Genomic DNA, 23,652 nt, shown 5'->3' on the forward strand with positions numbered 1-23,652 from the left:
TTTAATCTCACATTGCGGGGAGAGTTACTACATTATTTTATTGGAAAACGATTCAGGACAGAATTCACCATATCTGAAATTTCGATTTCCCTCATTAGAGCCTCATAATGCTTCGCTGCTTGCCCGTTAAATATTGTTAATGTAGATGACGGGGTTTTCCGGCCAGGCGTAATATATGTCATCAGAATTTCATTAGCTCCACTCATTAAAACCACGTATCTGGTTTCTACATTGTCTGTAGCCTCTTTTAAAACTGTTCAGGTACTATGGGAGTAATAATTTCCTAACTGCGGCCGCTTCACCGTGCAGCGAATCCGAAGTTGTCTGGATCAGTGCGAGTCGATAAGGGAAGCATGTTGCGGGGAGAGGAATTTGGCTGGGTGGTTGACGGCAATTGTACGTGCCTCTATATACTGATAGGTACTCGAGCAAGTAGCGCTGTGAGTGAAACCTGGGAATCACTTATCTCAAGGAAGCTTCTAGGCTGGTATTTTATTCGTAGGGGTTCAGTAACCTGTGAACGGGTCGTTTAAATTACGTACAAATTATGTTTGCATCACTTTTGTAACCTCTTGATCTAACTAATGTATGTGAGTACGCATATTTGGCTCAGTTTGTTAGTTAATTCCTTTCGCCCGATTCAAGCGAACTGTATAATATGGGTAGAAGCCAACTTTTGAGTTGGAGAGTACAATGATCATTCCTGTTTTGGAATTTATATATATTTGGCAATGTGAGAGGCTGCCAGAATACTTCTTCATTACTCCATGGAAACCTGCCTTCATCGGTAGAATAGTTTAATCATAATATTTGAAAATAGTTTTCATCGCTAGCTATCAGGACAATCATGTCGATTATTAGATTTTATCCTCCTTAACCAGTGGCGTTTAATATTAGAGGGATTGTTAATCTCGGAGTAGGGATTTTAATACACATTTACAATACAATGACCAATTCTACCCTATTTAGCCTCTTTTAAAACTACTCTGTATACAAACAGGTATACTTAATATGAGAGATACACGTACGGATATACAGATACATGAATTTTTACTTGCCGGAGTTGCATGAACGATTTCGGTGGACCGGAACGGAACATGTACGAATGAATACATGTATGAACCAAATCAGAACAGTTTTTATTTTCTGTTCATGCGTTTGCACAAGTTGGGTGGTTACATGGTGCATTTTCGTGTTCATTCGTGTGTTCATGCATTCAGTCCTTTACTCGTACGTGCTAATTTCTCGTGGAACCAGGACTTGTGACCATTCGCATAGCTCTTAGAGAAATTTAAATTGCCCCAGGGGCATTGCAAGGTGTCTGAATTTTGCAGACTAATTTTTTAATAATTGTAGTTAACATTTTTGCTTCTGGCTTCCATTTTGAGGCATATTTGCCTCTAAATGCATGGAGGGTTAGTTTCGTTTTAGGAAAGTGGTGATGCATGTACACCGGAGAAATTTAAGGCAATTACATTAGGATTGAATACTTACCATAAAATTAAGTGTTTCCCGCACGGTGAGGGCCCCGACGAATATGTCCTCCTGATGGACATAGCCGCACAGTTTGCTCATGAAGTCACCAGTTGGACGTCCATTGACTCTTATGTCACCATCGATTACAACTCCGGCTGAAAATAAAAAGGTTTGCTCTCTTCAATAAGTGGAATCCAACCTTTTTTGAGCCAGAATATCGTCTTGAGACGATTTTAGTATGGGTGATCTTATTTATGAATGGAAATCAGTACAACGGATCTCTAAAGAGAGACTCAAAATATGTAAATTATAAATATATTTACTGAGAAGGGTCGATTCTTTGGTCATTAAACTGTATCACAAGCAGTTATCTATGCCAAAAAATACTGCTTAAGAAACTATCAATCTTAGTGTGATAACAATGAACATATAATTGGTGTAGTTAACAATATTGTTTAGTAAATTTCCATTTTCAAAAATGTTTTAATGCTTCAAAATTTTATTTTATCTTTTCGCCTTAGAATAGGAAAATCCATGTATGTCAGGTGCTTTTTGCGTAAAGAAGAAAAAGTTACGCAAGTAAGAGTTACGCAAGTTAAAGAAGTAAGAATACATGTTCTTTGAGTTCTTAATGGAATAATATATCTTAATCTAGGACTTAAGTGTATGAAACCAATTATAAAATAAGTGGAAGATTTAATAAGAGAATTGTATGTACTTTCAACGACTAGCCTGAAAGGTGACTCCTACGACCAAGGCATAACTCCAAGGCCTCACGGTCTCACGCGAATAGATGTTTGTACCATGTTAAATTTATCTTGGTACGAAATCCGAGTTCTTGCTCAGCTCTTGGGAAAAGAAGTAAATACCTTTCAGTGTTTTTTTTTCGCACTGGAGTGATCACTTGTAACCTTGCTTGATTTATGCGGTACCTGTCATCGCATCTTTGGAGTTGAAAAATGTGAATGATTTGTGGCGTTTCACTCTCTGAATTATGGGTCGCAAACTCTCCGAGTGACATTCTGTTTGCAAAAGATTTCTCGCATTGCCACGCTGCGCAATTTGCATCTCACGATCTAACGCGCTTGATGCGACTACACTTCCGAATGTCCAGAGATTTCCGTGGAATGATGAAAAACTCGTTCTTTACCCTAAGTGTAGGCTCAATATTAACTGCACACGTATAGTATCGCTCGAAACATGTGATTCGTCTCATTACGATTCGCATTCACTTTCCCGCAGCAATTCACCTAATCGCATTAATTCCTTCTTCAGCCTCGTCCTGTACCACTGATGTTGCCTGCTTTCAGCACGTACTTTATTTAACTCCATACCATGCGTAAACTATTTTCCAATTATGGAGGTTTCCTATTTTTTAAATTGCCTAAATCGAAATATTATTACTCCTGTAGCACGTATTTCACGCTTTTAGATTTTTAAATGACAATATCTATTTTTCGCGATTGAATGAAAAGTGAAAATTTTCAAGAGCGCGAAAACGCGACGGCTAAGTGTTAATGCTGGGAAAAGCCCGTGTGACGCCATTATGATTCCGGCTGCCACGGTATGAGGCTATGAGCGCCGCCACTGTGCAGGCTGCTAGCAGGTAGCGCTTGGCTTAAATAAGGATTATTCATACTCTATCAAACGAAGGAAACTTTCCGACCATAGGCAATTTTAATAGGTGATTATTGAGAGATGTTTCCCTGAGCTCTGAGCCTCTTGCATGCATTGGTAATCTCAGACGATGTAAAACTGACTACTCGTATAGCATCTGGGCCCCTGTGACGTCACGTGGAGAGGCATCGCAAACTGGCCTTATATGAAGAATTTCACGAAGGTGGAAAATGGATCCGGGTTCGCCTCCGTTTCACTGGAGTTATTTACCTACAGAATGCAATGAATCTCCTGTTTATCCCCGGAAGCATTGAAAGGGTTAGCCTTGGTTGGATCAACCATTCCTTATAAAAGCTTTGGCCGGAATTTCATGAATTTAATCTTAGGTTTTCGTTTTTATTGACAAAAAGTCTAAAATCTCTATCCATTTGCCGCATATTTGAGATTTATAAAACTTTGTACGTGGTGTATATAATGGTTTCCTCTTATTAAGCAGCAGAAGTACGGATTTTAACATTACAGTTTGTTCTATGATTGTGGGTCCATATTGTATTTACATGCTAAGAACGGTGGACTACTTTGAGAAAGTTTTTTCGGTGGAATAATGTAACCTCTTGGATTAATTTGGCAATAGGGCACCATGAATTTTTTTTAGGATCTAAAAGTTTTGCTATAAAAATAAATAAGTGTAGTTAAGATGATCCCAATTAATAATTAAAAATTTTGAATGCCATTATCGGCTGTATTAATGCTTAAACCTCCAGTTCTATTACTTTTTTCTATTCTGAAATCTATCTATTTCCTCCATTGCTTCCCCTTTTGATTCCCTTAACCCCTAGCCCTAATTTATGTGCTCCTTTCATTACTGTGAATCAAAACCATTCTCTCTACCTTTCCTTCATGGGGAGAATGGCCTTAGCTGTTGATTATCTTCTTCAACTACCATGCCACAACAAGGAGAGAAATACAGTTCTCCGGAGTAAATTTTCCTCAAGAATGCGTTGTTCGAATCCTCGTCTAGGTAGGATTTTCCAAAAAGCCAACGACGGGATACGGCTTAAAAACTGCTTAATAATACTAGAAACTTACCCAGATGTTAAGCGAATTAGGCTGGGAGCCGCTGGCGACTCGGAGGCAGCGCGCTAGGCTTAGATTGCTTGATTGTTGCAATTGAGAATGGATATCTTTAAGAGCGACACAGAGAACATAATATTGGAGCCACACTATATTTCCAGGTCCGATAGAAGCGATAAATGAAGAGGGATGTTGTGCCGAACGGATAGATGCGGGAATTCGTTTTTCCCCCGAACCATAAAGGACTTTAATAAACGCTAGTCCCAACTTCGTTAGAGCACTTCATTTTTTTTAGCTGTAAACGGCTGGTGTCCTAACACCCCCTGCCACACGCCTTTTAGGCGGCTTGCGGGGTATTGTGTAGATGTAGATGAAATGGATACCTCAAAAAAGACGAAACGTTTAAAACTTAATTAAAAATCATTATTTTTATTCGTCTCGAAAAGAAAGTGAAAAAAACGTCAATTTTTGGTAACTTGTTCGATGGTGCTTTTCATGGTATAGCGTATGAATTCAGTACTCCGTATGGACTTATCATATGTTTAATACCTTTTAAATATAATTTGCTTCTTCCTTCATTTTCTTCTGAAGTGTCTTAGTAATGTTAATGTAAAATAAATGCTCAGGGGACGTGTATTTTCAGGTAAAAGTTTAGTATAAAAAGGCAAAATAAACGTGAAAAAACTTTCAATATGAAAGAAAAGTTCTTCAATCGTCGTTTTAAACGTCCATGACAGAAATTTTTTTTTCTAATTACTACCACATTATAATCAGGCTCTATCCTTCTAATATAGATATGTTTACGTATATATAATTAGAAATGATAAATTTGTAAGTCGGATTGATTGTCGACGTTCGTTGTGGAAATTCATCGAAGGTAATGATGATGTTGTAATTTTCCACACTATTTAACAGACATCTCTTGATAATGATGTGAAAACATTGAAACCGGTTGAGCAAATTAATAAGTGGAAAATTTTAAGGTAAGGTGTCTTCCATACAGGCTATAGCTATCGTCATTAGAGCCTTCTTATAATTTTCAAGAATCCTACGACCCGTCATACAACATCTCAGTTAATTCCTTCTTTTGAGATTATTTCCATATATGTTATTTTTTACTAAAGTAACGTTGGATATTTATCGTTTCTCCCTTATTAATCCTCCTCACTCATCATTTTCCCCTATTGTGAGCTCACTTAGAAAAACTATGAGAATTTAAGTGTGAACAAGAATCTCATCCTGACTACCCTCAATTTTTTTTTCTCGAAATTTCGTACCAAGAGTTCATCGGACTGAAATAGCAGGAAAAGAAGAGGGAATGAAGAGAGCGGCAAAATATTCATCAGGTGAATTATCACAGGACCGGGCTGGAATCACTATTTGAGACAAACACTATCCCCACCGCTACATGGGTGCAATCTGCTCATCTGTTACGCCTATAGTGATTAACAACGTAAGATAAAAATGTCATCTTGAACGTCGGGTAGTTAGCGCAAAAAACTGACCGAGACCAACAAGTTCGGCAGGCCCGGCCTTGGCCCAGTTTGCTGTCCTTCAGGACCGACACGTGTCGCCGTTTCACGCGGAAGTGGACGCCGAATGCTTGAGCCAGAGAGGACAAATGCGAATATCCAATATCTGAGCGAAATAAGGAATAAAAAGTGGGCGAAATATTAAGTGTTGCCAATATCCGAGTGATAGACGGTCACGGTAATAAAGGCAAGACCCTTACCACGGAAGCTATGAGCAACAAATTCGTTTTCAGCTCTCAAGTCAGTTTGAAGATATTAAATAGGTCGTGATTCTATAGGGTGGAGATTGAAATAAAGTTTTTTCCCCCTGGACGTATTAAAAGGCCGAATAAAGAACGTTTTTATATTAAGAGTTTTTGTCGTCTATTTGCCTTTTTGTATTAAATTTTTACCAGGAAAGAAACGTCGTATGAATATTTATTTTATCAACGAGAAATATGCACTGGTACGTTATCATTTCCAGCGGCGCGTCGAGCAATGTGAAATATTTAGCATCATTCAGTGCATGGAAATATTGAACTATAAAATATGACTTTATTACGTAAGTTATTTTAAATGAGATATACATGGCGTCTGACAATCACCTGGCAACACTCATTGTAATTAGTTTCGAACGCATACATTATAGGGACTCGTTATTAAGAAACTTGAGAAGAAACTGATGGACAGAGCTAATTATATGTAATAGGTGCGAAAGATATTATTCAGTGAAGAGGAGATATGTTATACTATGAAAAGCGCCATCCATAAAGTTATCGAAAATAAACGTTTTTGACGTACGCATTAAACGTTATAAACATTTCTTCTTTTTCGAGGAGCCCATAGCCAGCATTGAGCAGAGGTTTTTGTTAGGTATTCCATCATTCTTTTTTGGAAAATCTTACCTAGGCAAGAATTCAAACCATGCTGCCTTGAGCTCATATTCTCAGGACAGCTGTATTTCTCTACTTGCTGTGCTATGGTGTTTGAAGAAGGCAAAAAAAGCGAACCAAGAAACCACTCGCTTTTGAAACAAGTTATTCCCATTAGTTAGCCCATTATGGCGCCCTTATCTATCAAGTTCCCGGCGGTATGACGTTTAACATAACTCAAATAATACCCAGATAATGTACAAGATTAAAAGCCTATGTTACTACTAGGATTCTCAGCCTTCTTTTGTATGTATTTTATGTTTTATCAGTGAAAGTTTTTTTGTGGTGACGCAATGTTTATCCCCACACCTGCGATGTATTAGAACTTGCTTTACACTCCAATACCACCAAGGGGTAAATGACATTCCATCGTAAACGTTGGGGTCCATTTTCAGGACAGTTTCAAGAGCGAGGTCCTTGGATACTATTATTTGCTTTGGAGATACGTTCATTGCATTAGTGTTTTTGTGCTTGGTATTTATTTTTCAGGAACCCGTAAGAAAAGGTTGAATTAGATATAATTCCACTTTTCCTCAATTAGTGCGGGAAAGTGCAATTATATTTTATTTCAATCATTCGTAGGTATTTCCTCTATATATTACGCCTGAATAGGTTTAATTTTAGTTAAGATAATGGCCTGTGAAAGACTTTTTTGAAAAATCATGTCAACTTTGTTTACATCGGGGAGACCGGGGTAATACCGTGCGGCGGGGTGATACCGTGCACCATGATTTAAGTTCCGCTGGAGTATGTAGTGAGCGCTGGGAAGTGCTACTGCGTAACGGAAGGAAAGCGGAACGGATAGAGACAATCTGGGAGCTTCTGCCTTTACGCACGAGAATGTGACGAAATTTTTTCTGTTTTGTCAAATTTTCTTGTAATTTTTAAGACTAACTAAAGACAAACTAGTGGTTTTGAATAGCCCATATGATGGGCTATTTTTAATTCCAAACACAAGTACTCTATTGCTCTTATTTATACGACGCCAATGCTTCTAAGTAATATGATTGCCTCATTCATTGAAGTTTTCAATCGAAAGATATTTAATAAAAATGCTTAATTGTACGCTATTACCCCGCTCTCCCCTAATTTTTACTCTACTGCCCTTACTTACTCCTTTTTTACTTACTTATTTTTACGTTTTACTTTTTTCTTACTCCTTCCTCCAAAATAACCGTCTTGACGGCCGTAATCTATCTGCCGTTTTAACAATGTGAAACGATTATCTAATTGGCGTTAGCTCCCTTGAAGTATTACCTACAATACGATGGAATATCTTTACGGAATTTCCCAGTTTCTTTCTACTAGTGGGCATACTTCATTCTTTCTAATACAAGAAAATAAAAAATATTATTAGCATGTAATATGTGGCCATTATTCAGCATGGATAGAGAGACAAGTTAAATTTTTGATATTTATTTGGAGAATTTCAGTAAAATTCGGATGGCTAAAGGATGAATATACTAACAGCATTGTACATAAAAGTGTAACTTGTATTATGGATATATTTAACGGAGCAATCGCCATCGTTGGCTCTTCTCCATGTTATAAATGTGTCATCAACTGGTTTTCGCTTATCGGTTGTCGAAATTTCACTCTTTCATCCTCTGAATATCCAGCTCACATTTTGTTGCTAATAAAATAAATTTTGAATGAAATTTAAATAAAAAGTTACATAAATACGGACGCAATTTCTATGCCCCAAATGTTTTCTAAAATTTTATCGGTCCTCATTTAAATAATTTGTTGGCGTTTAAATTGAATTCAGCGTAATAAACTTACATTTAAAAATTATACGTCTTGTGAAACAATTTTTGCTTTGTTTAAAAAAAACATGAAATATTTACTTCGATATGTTGAAAAAGAAAAACATTACAAGCATCTGGTGTATAAATTGTAAAAAATGTTCAAAAATCAAATCGTTCATGGCAGCTGACATTAGGAGAAAGGGGTAAATCTTGGCTCGGAAGAACGGACGCATCGCGTCCAAGTTCATTGTATGTTGCTCTGTGCGACACTGCGGGACAAAATACTTCCGAGCACGGTGAGATGTCTTCTCTTGGTCAGTTTTTGCGTCGATAAAATATGTTGAAATCAGTGGCGTAACTATGGGGGGCTTGAGGGGATATAACCCCCCAAAACCGTCGGAGAAATAGGTACAAAAATAATTTTAAACTATTTTCCAGTTTTGAAAATTAATAACTGAATATACTTAAAGTTAAATTTTAAGTTAAAAAATGATGCAAAATGTATTTCGAGGCATGCCATTAAAAAAAAATCCCGGAACCCTCGTTGCCTGGGGGGGGGGGGGTACCCTCCTGTGCCCCTCCACCCCCTCCCAAAGCGTATTCCCAGTTACGCTTGTTGAAATTATGTATCACTATAACCAGGGTTGATAAAAATCATGATTTTTTTCAAAAAAATCATTTTTGTTGATTTTTTTATTTAAATCGGATTTCATTGATTTAAATTAGATTTTTATGATTCTCCATTCATCAAAAATTCAGTTATTTGCAAAACTAACTATTTGGGCAGCATATTGGAGAATGATCGTTTGCAGAAACAACAAGAGGCAATATACTCTAAACTCAATACAACATTTAGTCAATCAGGGGAGAGAACTATGGAAATGCCAATGGTATCAAATTAAAAATTACACCAGCATAATATAAAATTGCCATTGGAAGTATCAAATGTACTATATTCTGCGGTTCTAAAGCATATGAAGTTTAGAAAAATTCTGTAATTGCAACTTTGTATGGTGCCTACGCTTAGAAGTTAAATCAGAAAACAATTTTTTTTCAACGGATACACTAGTATTCTAACCAAAGCCATTTTTTTAATTTTCATGTTACATGCATTCCTACAGTATCATTTCTATTTAAGAGCCACCATTGTGCTGATAACTGTCGATTCATTGTATTAATTAAGAAATAAAAATCAAAATTATGCACTTACAGCTTCCTTTTCTTGACTCTTTAAAAATCAAACATATGGATAACATTATGATTTAAATCTTCTGATTTAAAAAAATAAAAATCAAGTGATTTAAATCGCGATTTAAATCATGATTTAAATCAATCAACCCTGAATATAACCTTTTCATTTCCACAAATATTTTCGGACCTAAGCTTGATACTAAAACAGTGCTACTTTTTGTAGGTTATTTACTTCATGTATGTTTCTCACTAAGCTAGTAATTGAAGAGCTAATTATATTATGCAATGGTTCCACTGGTAGATGCTGAATATAAATCCATGTTATGGCTAAATAGCGTCTCACAATGGAGTTGTTGCATCGTAAATTCCAAATAATTGCCGGTATTTAAACTTGAAAGTCAAGTGAAATGTAGTTTTCCTGTCTTGCTATTTCGTAAATTCCCTGAGATGACGTTGCACATTTCCTTTTAATGAATTCGAAAAAGGTGAACCCGTTATTCCGGGTCCGTACGGAAAAGTGACCCGGCAACATGTTTCACAATTTCCGGAAGACGTATGAGATGCCTCGATTTCTCTGATCATGCATGACGCGGCATTTTCTGTTAACAAACTTCATAACAAAGCTTGAGCGAAGAATAATACTCTAATAGAGCACCAAATAACAATTTATACCCGCTAAAAAAAGCATTAAATTGGCATTTCTTGTGCGAAAAAACGAAATTTGGTTGACTCGGAAAATTCCCCGTCTAAGGGTTTAGCTATGAAACAAAGTGCTCAAGATTGCTTAGTGTGGTTCTAGTAGTGATGAAATTGGATATTACCATGAAAAATGGGCACAAGCAAATCCCCCACTCCAGAGAAAGCAACTTCTGCACTGAAGTCGGATAGCATCCTACCACGACTTCAAAATTATTGACCGCCAATGGAAAAGGCCGATTTCTAACCTAGGAGTAGATATAAACTAGAAGCAGCGCAGCATTCAAACACTTAGGCCAAATGGAAAACCTCTACTTGAATATCACCATGATAAATGGAAAAAGTAAGTTGATAAAATATTTATTTGTAGAGATTATAAAAATACTAAAAGTTTTTCTTCTTCGAGACTATTAAATGTAATGAAAATAAAATATCTAATTGAATTTAACAAAATATAAACAAACGCCATCGTTATTATAAGTGAATCAGATTCAACAAGTGATGTCGAATTTTGCTGTTAAATCTTAATTACTATAACAATACTTTCATGGTATTAACTCATTTCCCTGCTTCATCTTTTACGAATATCCCATGTATCTCACCGCAATCTCCACTCCCAAACAAATTACTGAAAGGAACAGCTTCAAGTAGGAGATAGATTATTAAATTTACATGCCGAGGGCTCACAAACTAATTCCTGGTAATGCGCAACACAGAAACTTCCGATTAATAAAACACTAATTTAAAACATAACCATGCGCGTGGGCACAAGCCAATCAGCGCGTGGGCACAACCCCCAACCCAGCGAAAGATACTTCCAACTTCTGCTCTGGATTCGGATGGCGTCCTACCGCAACTTCAACTTTCTTGCCCGCCAATAGAGACGGACAAGTTATAACCAAGGTGTAGATATAAATAAAAGGTTGCGTAGTATTCAAACAGTAAGGCCAAAAATGCAGTCTTCGACTTGAATATTGCCGTTAAAAATGGAAAATATAAGCGGATAAATATTTATTCGGGGGGTTACAGGAGGAGTCGGTAATATTCGAGCCTAATCTTAGAGTCTTAAGATTCGCTCTTGCAATTATCATCACACATTTTAGTTCAACCATAATTATTTAATTTTCTTTAATGTCCAGAACATTAAAGAAAATGTCGAAAAGGCTAAATACCCAAGAAAAACCGTTTTCATGATAACTGCAAGATGCATCCAAAAAATGCTAGCGTTGCCATAGATCAGTAACTAAGGAGTTGCTACCACCTGTTTATTGACAAAAATGATTTATATTGTCTCCACTACCACCTCCTGAATTATTGCAAATTCCTCCTGAAACAAACTGTAGACACTCGTTCATTCCTACGCTGGAGGTTCTAACAGCTTTTTTAAATTCAAAATTCATTCTCTGTTGTATGCAACACCTTGGCGCCCAGCGCATGAAAACCGTTGGAAAATTTTCGCATTCGTAATGTAGCCAGCGAAGTCAGCGAGGCCCTCGGTTGGGTAGCGCGTGGTGTGGAGGCCAAGGATATCACGGCATGCGAGCCGAAAGTGGGCTCTCGTCCGGCCGAAGGATCCCAAGGACGACACGTGTCGACCGATTGTCAGTTACTACCAAAAGGGCGCGTGCACATTTTGATACCCTTGAAAAATGCATTTCCGCGACGAGAAATAAGTTGAAAGACTTGAACAGTTTTATTTTTAAGAGTAGTCTGTATTATTTTACTCCCCTAACCGTCTCATTCTTAATTTTCTACTCCCTATAGCCAATGCCAGTACGGCTACAAGAAAAATATGAAAAACTGTTTTTTTTTAAACTACAAAGCGATGGCTAAATTCTAACAACACGTATCTAAAATTCAGCCGCTTTGAGACAGGTATTTTAAGCAAAGTGTAGTAACATTAAAAATATAAAATAGAAGCAAAAAATAACTTTGCTTGCAAATGAATGCTTCTTTTTCAGTTTTATGAACTTTTGTTTTTTTTTAATTTCAGTGTAGAAGTAAAAAAATTAAAGTTTTTTGGCTCTCCTGAAAAGTTGCTATTTTGCAGATACGTTTTGTTAGAACTTATCCATAGAAATACTAAATAAATACGTTAAAAATTAAAAAACTTCTATTGGTTATACTTAATATTTTGATAAACAGTACCTCCATCAGTCGTAAGAGTCAGACGAAAGCTATAAAGAGACATGCAACACTCTATTACAAATATAAAAAATGATACCGACACAAGCTGTATATGTATTTGGTAATTTTATCTCAAATATACTGCTGTAAACATTCTATTGTGCTCCATCATAGCCACACAGGGACAATTAAAATAGATGTCTTGCTGAAAACGTCCAAATCTGCAATTACACATGCACTGAATCTGAGAAATTTCGGGAATATAACCAAACTTGTGATAAAAAACTTGCAAACTTGAAAACGTAATTGTCAGAGTACCTAATGAGGAATCTTTAAGTCGCGCCCAATTCCAGCTGCTTCTCGGTTTTGCGATAAAATATTTGTATATGTTGCGATGTTAGAATAAAACCTAATCATCTAATTGCTGACGTGTGAGTCTGATTTTTGGCTCGCTATAATGGAGGTCAGGTGTCAGAGGTGGTCGAAGAAGATAAAAAAGTTTTTTTTTGTTAGGTGTAGTAAATTTTTCCATGAAATGTTGCCAGAGTGCCAATGCCACAATGCCAATTTCTTCAAAGTGAACGCTTCACCCTTAAATGATTTTAATAATTTTATGTTTAGTGGAATGTCGTCCTCGTCTTCTTGAATTTACTAAGTGCTGTTTTGTTTCACATGTGGACATGGCGGAACTGTTTCATGACTGTATTTTGCTTTAGCTATAGCTTGATGATGAGTGTATCTATGTTAAATAATAATGGATGGACTATTTGAATCATCCCTGTGAGGCTATGAAGGGCAAAATAGAATGATGCTTAAAGCTGAATAATTTAGGTAAAATAACCAGTTATAAATACAACTGAGGTCGATATTATTTTTTATGTTTTAAATAGAGGGTTGCAAGTGTCGTTAAACCTTTCCTATGGCTCTTATAGCTGGAGGAAGTACTGCTTATAAAAAATTAATCCAACATAACACAAATTTTTATGTCACAATGTATTCATTTTGTAATTGTAGTTTTTCAGTAGCCTTAAAAAATCAGTTTTTCGTATTTTTCTCATGTTGCCGTACTGGCATTGTCTCAAGAGAGTATATAATTAAGTATGGGGGGGGGGGGGGGTAGGGGGAAGGAAATAAAAAGTAGGAATGGTCGTATCTTAATTAAAGAACGGCTCAAGTCTTTCAATTTCTTCCTCGTCGCGGAAATGCATTTTTCAAGGGTATCAAAATGTGCACGCGCCCTTTTGGTAGTAACGGACAATCGGTCGACACGTGTCGTCCTTGGGATCTTTCGGCCGGACGAGAGACCACTTTCGGCTCGCCTACTATGAGACCATATCCTTGGCCTCCACATCACTCTCTTCCCCAACCGTGGGCCTCGCTGACTTCGCTGGCTACATCATGAATGCGAAAATTTTCCAACGGTTTTCATTGGCAAAGAATCAAGGTGTTGCATTCAGCAAAGGATGGATTTTGAGTAAAAAAAGCTGTTAGTACTTCCAGCATTGGAATGAACGAGAGTGATTTTCGCCTTTTGTTCCTTCGACCAAGTTTTAACGGAAAAATTCGACACCACTTGTAGAATATGATCGGCTTACTATAACTATAGCGTCTGTATACATGTTGTGAATTTCAATTGAATATTTTATTTCAATTTCTTTTAATACTCGCGAAACTAGAAAAGTTGTTGTCTTTTTATAAACTCAACAGGGTGCTTGAGGAGGAATTTGCAATAATGCAGAAGGTGGCAGAGGAGAAAATTTTAAGCATTTTTGTCAATAAACATGGCATGAGTCGCAACTCCTTGCTCAAGTTACTGATCTGTGGCAACGCAAACATTTTTGGGTGCATTTTCTCGTTACCATGAAAACAGTTTTTCTTGGGTATCTAACCTTTTCGACATTATGTTTAATTCCTCTGGAATTTAAAGGAAGTAAAATCATTATAGTTGGACTAACATGTATGATGATGATTATATGAAAGAATCTGAAAATGGGCGATATTTCGTAATAATATTTTGATACTCGCTCAAAGAACTCGTTTAATTAGGCGCGAATATTACCAACTCCTCTGATAACCCCCCGAATAAATATTTATCAGCTTATATTTTCCATTTTTAACGGCAATATTCAAGTCGAAGACTGCATTTTTGGCCTTACTGTTTGAATACTACGCAACCTCTTATTTATATCTACACCTTGGTTATAATTTGTCCGTCTCTATTGGCGGGCAAGAAAGTTGAAGTTGCGGTAGGACGCCATCCGAATCCAGAGCAGAAGTTGGAAGTATCTTTCGCTGAGTCGGGGGATTTGCTTGTGCCCACGCTCATGGTTATGTTTTAAATTAGTGTTTTATTAATCGGAAGTTTCTGTGTTGCGCATTACCAGGAATTAGTTTGTGGGCCTTCAGCATGGAAATGTAATAATCTATCAACTACTTGAAGTTGTTCCTTTCAGTAATTTGTTCGGGAGTGGAGATCGGGGTGAGGTGCGCACTACGCTTAGATTGCCTAAATAATTGAGAATGGCTATCTTTAAGAGCGACACGGATAACATAATATTAGAGCCCCACTATATTTCCAGGTCCGACAGAAGCGATAAATTAAGAGGGATATTTAGCCGAGCGGATAGATATGGGAATTCGTTTCTCCCCTGAACCACAAAGGACTTTAAAAGATGTTATTCGTAATTTCCTTATATCACTTCGTTTTTATCTGTAATCGGCTGGTGTCCTAACACCCCCTACCACACCCTTTTCAGGCGGCTTGCGGGGTATTATGTAGATGTAGATTTCTGGGATATTCGTAAAAGATGGAGCAGGGAAATGAGTTGATACCGTGCAAGTGTTGTTCTAGTAATTGTATTTTTCTGGATAATTTGCGATTTTCTTCCCCTTCTTCCACTTGGGTATACCAATACCTTGTGACGAAAGTTCACTCTGGTGGGACTCGATCCCTTGACCTTCAGATCAGCAAGCTATCCACCCACTTCCCTTTTTCGGTTACTTATTCTCTTTTCACCTTGATGCGGCCCTCATAACCTCTCAAGCATTTCACCTCGCCACGTGTCGTCCCAAAACCTTTTCCGCCTTTACTTCTTAAAACTCCACACTGCAAGCATCACCTCACCTTCATGAATTTTCTTTGAATGAATTTTATTTCCTCGGTAGCCCTCTTCTCCAGTGGCGCAGCGAGGGGGGGTTTTGGGGGATAAAACCCCCGCAGAGCTCAGAGAAATGTTTAAGTTTAATCCCTTTTACTTAATTGGATTAGTATTACTAATATATTTTTTTTTTCATTTTTTATTTTACTCTCAAACCACCGGATACAGCTCGTATTGGCCATTTTACACCGGGGTGTTCAACAAATGTAACAATTAAACGTACACAAACGACCATGCCCTGGATCGGGAAAACCTACCCAGGCGGGACTCGAACCCGCGACCTCTTGTTTGGCAGGCGAGAACGTTACCCCGCCGTCACCGAGGCCGGCAATATAAGTCTTAGAATTAATCAAATATCCCTCTTAAAGCAGTAAAACTCTCCATTTTGAACTATTAATCTTAAAATGTTTTTGAGGAGGGCACCCGCACCTCCCGCTCACCCTGGCGGGAATGCAATACCCTCACACCCCAAAGTATTATTTGCGCCTGAAACCCCCCTTACCCTTAATGTCTAGCTGCGCCCCTGCTCTTCTCCATCCAATCCTGAAAACTCTCTCCCTCTATTGATAATTGATTAAACGTGGGAAATAGTTGTGAATCAAGAATTGCGTTCTTTCAGATCCATGCGCAAAAAAATGGTATTTATATTATTTTATTTCAAAAATCAAACAAATATTGCAAAGAGGATAAAAATCATGAATGTGGGAAGGAGGGAGGATAATGCGTCCCTTTAATACATTCATTGCCGCTATTCAAATTGAGGAACTCGAAATGTAGCTTCGCAGCTGGTTGAACAACTTTTGGCTCTTACTTCTCAAAAGGTTACCGACCCCTGCGCTTGACGTATATTTTTTCTGGACGTCTCCTTTATTCAGACTTTCACTATCGTTATGAAATTTTCCGAGTTTATTGAATAGAATTTCCCTGTGGCTCAAATATTAACTTTTACCTGTTTTCTCATGCATAACATTTTTAATCTGATTCTTTAAGATGCAGATTCACGATGAGAGGTTGTCTGAAAGGCGTTGCATAATCCATCTATTGGCAATGCATTTTATTTTCAAACATACAATACATTACTAAGGTATCTTAAGTGCATTTAATTGATAACTAAAGCACGACGCGTGGTATTTGCCGAGTCAGCCAAATTGCCTTTCTCACACATGAAATGCGAATAAATAACAGGGTTATAGCGTATATAAATTGTTTTTGTTGTTGTATAATGATATTATTCTTCGCTCAAGCTTTGTTTTCAAAAACTTTTTCTCTGTAACCTGAGAATCTCAAGTCGATTGGTGAAGTTTTAAACAAGTAAAACTTCACGAAAAAGACTTCATGCGACGGGTGGAGAGATTGATGCGTCGTCTTAATTTCAAGTTATCGTTATTTAAAATGAAATGTTTAACAGTTTAAAAAAATTTTAAAAACTCGTTTACTTTTAATTCGCCAAATATTTCTCCAGATTAGGCTATGACGTGGTTTTATTCTCCGCAAGCTCACCTGAAAATCGCGTGTTCGAGTCCTGACTGAATATTTGGACCTTTCACTCAGAGAATTGGTAATATTATCGCCCTTCTGGGTTATCCTTGAAAAGAATCAGATTATTCAGAAACATATTCTATTAATTAGGCAATATAACTGTTACAGTATCTTTGTTGGTCATCTTAATATGAATTATAAAGGTTGAATAATGTACCTTCTACAATTCAGTATAAAAACAATTAAAGTGAAATAGACAAACGATTTCTTTATCGGGGTAATTATATATGAAATTTAAACAATTAACACTGATGAATTGAGGGAGAAGAATTTTAAAATGAGATATGAAGTGAAACACTTTGCCTTTTCCTCATAAACATTTATTAAACTACAGTCGACATGTTTCGCGGCACTGCAGCATTATCAAGACTAAACCAGGAAATTAACCATACCAATATAAATACAAAATTACACACTGGCAAACATTTTAGAAGGTGGGGGTGGAAGGTGGGGTGGAAGGAGGGAGGGTTGGGGGTTTTAAAGTGACCGTTGGTCTGGGGTGAGGTAAGGGAGGGGATGGTGACTATTTTCAGGCGCTCAGAGGGTTTTTCCCCCATTAGCTGAGGGAGGTGAAGGAGCAGAGAATGCGGCCTTTTTACCTTTTGCGGCCAATTTGAGGATATCAATTGGTTCTGTTTTTCTATGATAATATTATTCTTCGCTAAAGCTTCGATTACAAGTCTCTGATTTGAAAATACCGCGGCAATCATCATAAGAGAAATGTCGGTACCTTATATTTCCTTTTGGAAATTATGAAACATGTTGTCGGGTCACTTTTCTGTATGGACCCGGAATAACGGGTTCATCCTGTCCAAATGTTTTAATTCCCATGTTAACAAGTGCCTCATGCTACAAAAACATTGCATGAGATGTGTTAATGACATTGAAATTGCATTCCATCCACGAGTGGATTTCGAAATCCATCACTCGACTCATATCATTATCTTCCGGGATCAGGGTTATAACCAATGTTGGTATTTGCTGTTAAGTCCATTAACACCTCAACATACCTTTCGCCCACTTGTCACGTGTTCTTTCATCTTAAAAGATGCTGAGTCACGATGAGAAGTTGTCTGAAAAGCGTTGCATAATCCATCTATTGGCGAGGCATTTTATTTTAAAACATACGTACTAGACATCACTAAGGTATCTTAAGTACCTACTTTGAATTGATAACTAAAGCACGACACGTGGAATTTGCCGAGTCAGCCAAATTGCCTTCCTTGCACATGAAATGCGAACAATTAACAGTCTTTTAGCGGATATAAATCGTTTTTGTTGTTCTATAATAATATTATTCTTCGCTCAAGCTTCGATTTTAAGTCTGTGATATGAAAATACCGGGACCATCATCATAAGAGAAATCTCGGTAATTTACATTTCCTTTCGGAAATTGTGAAAGATGTTGCCGGGTCACTTTTCCGTATGGACCCGGAATAACGGGTTCATCCTGTCCAAATTCATTAAAAGAAAATTCGCCCTGCATCTCAGGGAATTTGAAGAATACCGAGACAGTAAAAGTACGTTACACTTAACATTCAAGTTTAAATATGGGCAATTATTTGGAATTTATAATTCAGTATTGGCTTGGTGAGAGGCGATTTAGTCGTAATATTTGTTATAATCAACAGCTACCAGTAAAACCGCTGCGTAAATAAATAAACTTCTCAATTAGTATCTTAGTGAGAAACACAGATGAAGTAAATACCATTACAAGAAGTAGTACTGTGTCAGTAACACGTTTATATGCCTGATATATATTTGTGGAAATGAGTATGTTATTGTGATATACAATTGTAAAATGTTTTATGGACGCAAAAACTGGCGAAGAGAACACTTCTCACCGCCCTCGGAAGTATTTTGTTCCCCTCTGTCGCACATAGCAGCGTACAGTGAATTTGGACGCCGTGCGTCCGTTCTTCCGATCCAAGACTTACCCGTTTCTCCGAATGTCAACTACGATGAACGATTTGATTTTTTATAGTTTGTACGTCAGATGCTTGGAATGTTTTTAGCAAAGCTCTTACTTATTTTTAATAAGTTTTTTAATTTATATGAATGTATAAAATTTTTATGTTGCATTCAAGTTATACGTTGACAATTCATTTCATATTAAGGCCGATAAAATTTTAGAAAGATGTTGGGATAAAGAAATTTCGTTCGTTTCCATACAATTTCTGTTTTATTTCATGCAAAATGTATACGATTAGTAATAAAATGTGTGCCAGAATTTAGTGGATGGACAAGGTAGACTTCGACGATTGACTTGCATAGACCATTGGTGAACGCATTATTTTCATAATAGCGCCAGTTGTCATGAATTATTTTTCGCGAAATATTAATTACCGTTCCACTCTAGTTCCGGTTCCAAAACTCCATCTAATTTTAGGTTAGGTATCACAAATTAAGAAAAAATATATTTTGAATGCAAGTAGTTCTAATGATGGTTTTTCTTAATGACTAATGATTGTAGTTTGGCATTTTTTTAAGACTTTACGTAATTAGCATAAGAAGGAAAGAGGCGCCGTTTGTGATTGCTCCATTAAATTTATCCTGAAGAAAGTTCACATTTTTAAAGTGCAACACTAAGATTAAATTTCTTAATAGTCGACCGCCTTTTACTATTAATCTCTTTGGTAAAAATATAGCTTGCCCTGTGTTATTGCTTAAAAGTGGCCGCGCATTTAATGTTTATTTTTATTTTTTGCTGTTTTGAATATGATGAGGTACACCCACTAATCGAAAGATTTGATGGATTCCATAGAGATATTCCAGCGGAAGGTTGGTTGCATTTCAAGGCCAACTATGTAATTGTTTTACATTTAAAAAATGGCAGGTAGGTAGCTGCTGTCAGGAGAGTTATTTTGGGGGAAGGAGAAAGAGTTGGGTAAAAATTAATTATGCTTGAAGTTAAAATGCTTTTACGGGATATATATATATATATATATATATATATATATAAATAATTTAAGTTAATGTCAATACACACAGAGACACAAAAAAGAAACACTCACATTGGATAAATAAACTTGAAGCTATCGAAGCACTTCCGGCTTCTTCGTCAGCTGAAGAATTCTTCAGCTGACGAAGAAGCCGGAAGTGCTTCGATAGCTTCAAGTTTATTTATCCAATGTGAGTGTTTCTTTTTTGTGTCTCTGTGTGTATTGACATTAACTTAAATTATTTATATTACGTGCTACGTGCATTTCGGATTTTCCAATACATTGTATATATATATATATATATACAATGTTTTGGAAACTATGATATGCACGTGGCACGTAATATAAATAGTTCAAGTTAATAACGATAAACACAGAGACACAAAAAAGAAACACTCACATTGAAAAAATAAACTCGTCGAAGCTATCGAAGCACTTCAGGCTTCTTCGTCAGCTGAAGTATGAATGGTGAGGAAAGGAGAGGGTTGGAAGAGGGAGAAGAGGGGTAAGGGGAGAGGTGTATGGGGAGGGGGAGTTAGGAATAGGGGTTAGGATGAGACGTTCAGACCTGGAAGGCTATTGGCTTGAAAGTGCCAAATGCAAGCCAATTCGAGGGTGTGGAGGTTGAGGGCGGAGTCGGTGGGAGGGAGGGAGGCAATAATGGATACTTTGTAGCATTGATTGAAAATGGAATCATGTGACAGACAATGTGTAGGAACTGGTATTGCCTCTCTACCAGTTCCTACACATTGTCTGTCACATGATTCCATTTTCAATCAATGCTACAAAGTATCCATTATTGCCTCCCTCCCTCCCACCGACTCCGCCCTCAACCTCCACACCCTCGAATTGGCTTGCATTTGGCACTTTCAAGCCAATAGCCTTCCAGGTCTGAACGTCTCATCCTAACCCCTATTCCTAACTCCCCCTCCCCATACACCTCTCCCCTTACCCCTCTTCTCCCTCTTCCAACCCTCTCCTTTCCTCACCATTCATACTTCAGCTGACGAAGAAGCCTGAAGTGCTTCGATAGCTTCGACGAGTTTATTTTTTCAATGTGAGTGTTTCTTTTTTGTGTCTCTGTGTTTATCGTTATTAACTTGAACTATTTATATATATATATATATATATATATTCCACAATGGTTGAAGGAAAGCAAAATTGTATTTTCTTTAAACCTTTTTATGTTTTTTTTACGGACTTCGGTGAAATAAACACCCAAGAATAAAAACACCCATGTAGTGAGCGTATTCGCACAGCAAATAATTGCCTCTTTCTGACCTGTAGCCCGGGACCTCGCTCTTGAAATGGTCCTGAAAATGGACCCCAACTTTTAGGGTAGGATGACATTTACGGCTTAAGTGGTATTGGAGTATAAAGAGCATTCAAATACATCGCGTTTTTGGGGAAAACATTGTGTTATCAGTGAAAAAAATCATTTCATTAGTAACCAATAGAATTCATATAAAGTAAGGCTTAGAGTCTCAGCGGTAACATAAGCTTTTAATCTTGTACATTATCTGGCTATTATTTGAGTTGTGTTGAACGTCCTACCGCTGGGAACTTGAACAGATAAGGTTGCGGTAATGGGCTAACTAATGGAAATGTCTTGTCTCCAAAGCGAGTGGTTCCTTCTTTCGCAGTTTTTTTTTGCCACGACTGAGGTATAACTTATGAGTTTTTATGGGCTGAGTGTTTGTCTCTAAAAAATTAAATTACCTCAGGGTCTACCATGGGATAACATCAGCTCTCAGAGCTCGTTTGATTATCTGCAAAATGGAATTCTTATCAAACGTTTTACTTTCCAAATTTTAGTTGGTGTTCCTGGTGTGAGTAAGGGAAAATTTTGCCATGGTTCCGGATGATTGGTTTACTTATATCAAACATCGTCCAATGCCGCTACCACTCTGTGCCTCTACATCTGTTACTTAGTATCTTTCAAGCCACGATCTAAGTGTTTGTCAAGATTTGATTTACTTACTTCATGATCCTATTACCCATCGCTTTTGCAGAGACCTCTTTGAGACGTACATATATACCACTGGAGCTCTCATCAAGAATCTTTGTCATTCGTACGTTATAAAATTTGTTGTATCCTAGCTAGAACCAAGGATTCATTACAATTAAATTCCTAATTTACTCTACGAGCGACATGGATTGTTATGCTAAGATTAGAGGAAGTAATACATTTTTGAAACTCTTTTTACATTGGGGTATATTTGCATAATATAACTGTCGATCAATTACGAGTCTAATTAGTAATTTTTTGATGGAAATGTTGCAGTAAGGGACTGGTAAAAATTATTATTTTCATTACATCATGTCTTCCATTTTTACCCGTGCGAGTATCGGTAATTATCTTGTTTTTGTTTATCACTCACAATGTTTTCTTACTCCACGATATTTTTTTGAGATTTTACGCTAATGTTCCACCAGAAGTTTAGATATGCGCCTCTTAACCGTAAGGTTTGTTTCAATTTCATCAATGAAACTAGCAGCGAATGATCTGCACATTGGCGAGTGGATTTGGCAACGTCATTCCCTGTTGTGTAGCGAATTAACTGAACCTATAGCATTCCTCCAGATGCTCAGCTGATGGTATGGAGACGAATAGATTAACCTTGGCCCAGTGGGACATGGATCACAACCCTGCGACAGAGAATGACGCGCAGTATTGAAGATTCTCATGCGACTCTCCTTCGTTACGCACGATTGCCTAGAGGCCTAACCTAGAAGTCCCTGCGAATGTCATCTTCTCCTAGGAAGTCAATGCGGAGGAATTTGACCACGATGCCGATTTTTTTTCTAATGGTTGCAGCACGTGCAGATATCGCTGTGCTTTGGAAATAGTTTTTTCTAAACGTCTTTAAACTTTTTGATTACCAAAATATGGAGATGTTCTCATTCCAACATTTCGGAAATGATTCACATTCTATGTCCTTAGGTCTGTTCGTAATGATCATTAATTTTAGTTAAAAATCATTGCATTAAAATTATTTGGTAAATTTATGTTTTCCACATTGCATATATAATTCCTAATTGACTAGTAGACTTAAATATTACTACTGTGTGGAAGGATCGGTAATATTTTTGAGGAGACTTAGAAAAAGTATATATGAAACAACTTGAAATGACTACCTAACTGAAACAAGTGATTTGAGGCCAATTCACTTGTTCCATCGTTTTGTCTTAAAAAGTACTTCTGAATCATCCTCCTATACACGTTGGATGTTTCCTATGGACAGCTGTTTTTAAATGCGACAATGAAAGTCTTCACTCACCTATTTTTTAAGGAATTAGTGTTACATATTATAGTTATAGGCATGTGCTTTCTGTCAGTTACGCAATAAGAAAACAAGATTATTTTACGATTGAATTGACTATCAAAATATAGAGTAATTCTCATTCCAACATTTCGTAAATAATACACATTCTATGTCCCTAGGTCTGTTTGGCAAGAAATTCCACATCCAACTATATCCTTTCGTTAATACTTGGAAAGTAGCCTGGCTTTTATTTCATGACAATTTCTTAACATTTTTTTTTAGCTTGAGCCCAAGGATACATAAACACGCATGTAAATTGGAAACTGGCGAAGATGTGTTTAAGTTTAACATTACTGTGGGGTCTCGGTAATCCGG

General features: G+C 37.1%; 1 protein-coding gene across 2 annotated transcripts in view; it reads right to left on the minus strand.

Annotated features, from left to right (window-relative positions):
* LOC124159078 (protein scarlet) overlaps positions 1–23,652 on the minus strand; it is a 220,434-nt gene that overhangs the window by 48,449 nt on the left and 148,333 nt on the right. For both annotated transcript variants that reach the window (XM_046534605.1, XM_046534606.1), the window contains exon 6: positions 1,495–1,631. In XM_046534605.1, the coding sequence (XP_046390561.1) occupies positions 1,495–1,631 (137 nt within the window). The remainder of the gene's footprint in view (positions 1–1,494; positions 1,632–23,652) is intronic.

Source organism: Ischnura elegans, chromosome 5, assembly GCF_921293095.1.
Source record: "Ischnura elegans chromosome 5, ioIscEleg1.1, whole genome shotgun sequence".
NCBI lineage: Eukaryota > Metazoa > Arthropoda > Insecta > Odonata > Coenagrionidae > Ischnura > Ischnura elegans.